The sequence below is a fragment of the Phanerochaete carnosa genome (assembly GCF_000300595.1).
Source record: "Phanerochaete carnosa HHB-10118-sp unplaced genomic scaffold PHACAscaffold_4, whole genome shotgun sequence".
Taxonomy (NCBI): Eukaryota; Fungi; Basidiomycota; class Agaricomycetes; order Polyporales; family Phanerochaetaceae; genus Phanerochaete; species Phanerochaete carnosa.
In genome coordinates, this window is record NW_006767631.1 from 3,308,961 (window position 1) to 3,311,610 (window position 2,650).

General features: G+C 54.8%; 2 protein-coding genes across 2 annotated transcripts in view; one reads left to right on the forward strand and one right to left on the reverse strand.

Moving 5' to 3' along the window:
- Positions 1–48: 48 nt before the first annotated feature.
- Positions 49–412, reverse strand: PHACADRAFT_194770 (uncharacterized protein; the record flags this gene model as incomplete). The annotated part of the gene is made up of 4 exons (XM_007394965.1): positions 49–168; positions 224–244; positions 297–314; positions 386–412. 4 exons carry the CDS (start codon positions 410–412, stop codon positions 49–51), a joined length of 186 nt encoding a protein of 61 aa, XP_007395027.1.
- A 1,211-nt stretch (positions 413–1,623) lies between these two features.
- The window catches only part of PHACADRAFT_91980 (uncharacterized protein), a gene marked incomplete at both ends in the record, with an annotated part of 1,373 nt that continues 346 nt past the window's right edge, over positions 1,624–2,650 (forward strand). The window contains 4 exons of the mRNA XM_007394966.1: positions 1,624–1,754; positions 1,814–1,887; positions 1,946–2,012; positions 2,066–2,111. Coding sequence (XP_007395028.1) covers positions 1,624–1,754; positions 1,814–1,887; positions 1,946–2,012; positions 2,066–2,111 — 318 coding nt within the window. The remainder of the gene's footprint in view (positions 1,755–1,813; positions 1,888–1,945; positions 2,013–2,065; positions 2,112–2,650) is intronic.

The window sequence follows — 2,650 nt, forward strand, 5'->3', positions numbered from 1 at the left end:
GGGCCGTGTACGACGCTCCGGTAACCATGAACGCATGCTCGAAGCAGGTTAGCGGGTCATGTCCTGAGTACAAAGGCCGGTAAAGTCCTCGTAGCTGAAGCGGGACTGGAGCCGCCGCATGGCTTCGATGAGTGAGGCGGATTCGAGGTCGCCAACAGTTCCACCAAGCTTGAACACGATGTTAGCACGTTCAGATGGTGACCAGAGACGATCACATACTGACATTCGTTACTTTATGGACAATCTACGATGCGCAGATGAGGGTGGGAATGACAGATGCTGCGAATGAAACTCACTTGGACGGCCTTCCCAAGCTAATCGTAACGCACTTACGAAACAAGTCACATCAGCAATAACCTCAGACGAGAGTGGTCTGAGGACGCACATCTTTTTTCAAAACAAGCACTGACATGAAATGACACCGCCGAGTGATAGCGACACTATGAAGTTGGGAATTCTACAGCCAGGTTATTGCCGAGGCCTAAGTCGACCTCTCCGCCACTATTCAGGACATAAACTTCTACAAATTTTGTATTTAGCGCATGCTTCGAAGCCTTCCAGAGCGTAGAGCGCACCATGCATTCCGTACCTGCGCTTTCATTCTCAATTGCCGTGAATTTCAGGCCTGCTGTCCCGAGGAGCAGCCCAGCCGAAGACGTTGTAACGCACAATGAGCTTCCGCCACGATCGAGTAGCGAGTTTCGGAACGCACCAATGGTAATCTTCCGATAACGCTCACCACGCCACCCAGGCTACACCATGCTTGCTGCGTTCTGAAGGCAGAATGACGCGGAATTTAGGCCAATTAAACTGCAAGATGCCGCGACTCGTCCGAGTGAGAGCCAGCTTCTCACGCTTCCGCGTTCCGTGCATTGGGCGCTCTGTCCTATCGATGTTGACATCCCTGGCCTGTCGTCTGGCGGCCGCGGTCCATAGCGAGAGCGCAGATCGAGAGGGACGCGAGTTTGAGTCTTGGAGATCAAGGTCGACTAGTAAAGTCAAGCAGCCGAATGATGCATCGCTAATGCAGCCACTGTGATCACCGAGTGCTGGTATATGCAGATCTGCAAGCCAGCCCGAGGCCGTAGTGAGAGGTGGCAGTAGTCGAGGAGTAGCGAGACTTACCAGGACGATACACGAAAGCGTAGCACTGTATCGTAGCTGGGAGGCGTGCGTCTAATTCGTGACGCTGAGCACATGGACGCCGAGAGGCGGTTGGGGCCTTTGACGTAGGTCGCGCGCGATCTGCGGCAGAGGATGAGATGTATTGCATGCAAGGACAGCCAGAGGACGCACAGTAGGCAGAGCCTGTGACTCAGTGGCACGATGACAAGTGGACAGATAGATAATTCCCAGTGAGCTCGTCGTAGAAGGTCGACGCCTGCCATGCTGCTCGCCGTGCACGTAAGTACTGCCTACGTACGCTCAGGTCCAACTCAGGTCCGCCCGGATGTTGCCGCGCCATTGACGTTCATGCCCGTCTGAGCGGGTGATTGCGAGACGAGCGAGGGGTTCCATGACTGAAATCACAGCGGTGTGGTTTGCAAAGTGGCCGATCAAGGAGATTTTGCGGCGGTGGACGGGTGTATATATTGAGCGTCTGGTACACGTGGCCTCTTCTTCATGATCACATGCAAATCACATGGTCATCCGAGCGCGCTTGCAGCATCGCGCGTCGCGTTGAGTCAGAACGTGCCCCTTGACCTGGAGAACCCGGACTTTCTTGCGCCGCCTACGACTGACAATGGCGAAGTGTTCGTGTCCCCCTTGCTTATCCTGCTCTGAAATGTATTGATTGAAATGTGCACCGTAGGCCCAACGCCAAGTGGCCATTCGGCATGAGCCACAACCGCCTCCAAACTGGTGGATGGGCTCGTCAGCAGAACAGTGAGTACTCTGGTCATGCGTAAACACTGAGTCATGACTGAGCATCTGGCTGCATTAGTCAATCAGCTGCCTGCCGCCACCGAGTTGGCAGGAGTTGACCTGCACCTCGAGGCTGGCGCCATTCGGTAAGCCGCCGTTTAATCGTATGGTCCATTTTGTCTGACATTGTCTCGTCAAGCGAACTCCACTGGCACACCGCGTCTGAGTGGGCGTATGTGACCAAGGTGAGTGCAGTAAATTTACGCCGTTCGAGAGGAGCTCCGAGCAGGCCTCTCAACTCGACATTTCAGGGCTCCGTGCAAGTGACAGCCGTCAACCAGCTCGGCCAAAACTTTGTCAGAACTGCAGTACGTACTGTAGTGACGGTATTTCTGGAGTGATTCCTGATGCGATTTTTGCCATCAGAACCAGGGCGATCTGTGGTTCTTCCCCGCCGGTGTCCCTCACTCCCTTCAGGCCACGAATGCGACCGAGGACGGGACTGAATTCCTTCTGGTAGACTGTGCCTTCAAGATACCTTCGTACAGATGCTGAGCAAGCGTGCCCCAGGTCTTTGACAATGGCACCTTCGACGAGGACGGCACGTTCCTCATCACCGACTGGCTGGCACACACCCCGAAGGAAGTCATCGCTAAGAACTTCCAGGCGCCCATCTCCGTCTTCAACGAGCTTCCGGGGCGAGGAGCTCTACATCTTCCCTGCGGGTACGCTGAACTTTTCTCCATCTAAGGACCTGCTAAGACTGAACTTGCCCCACCAGCGT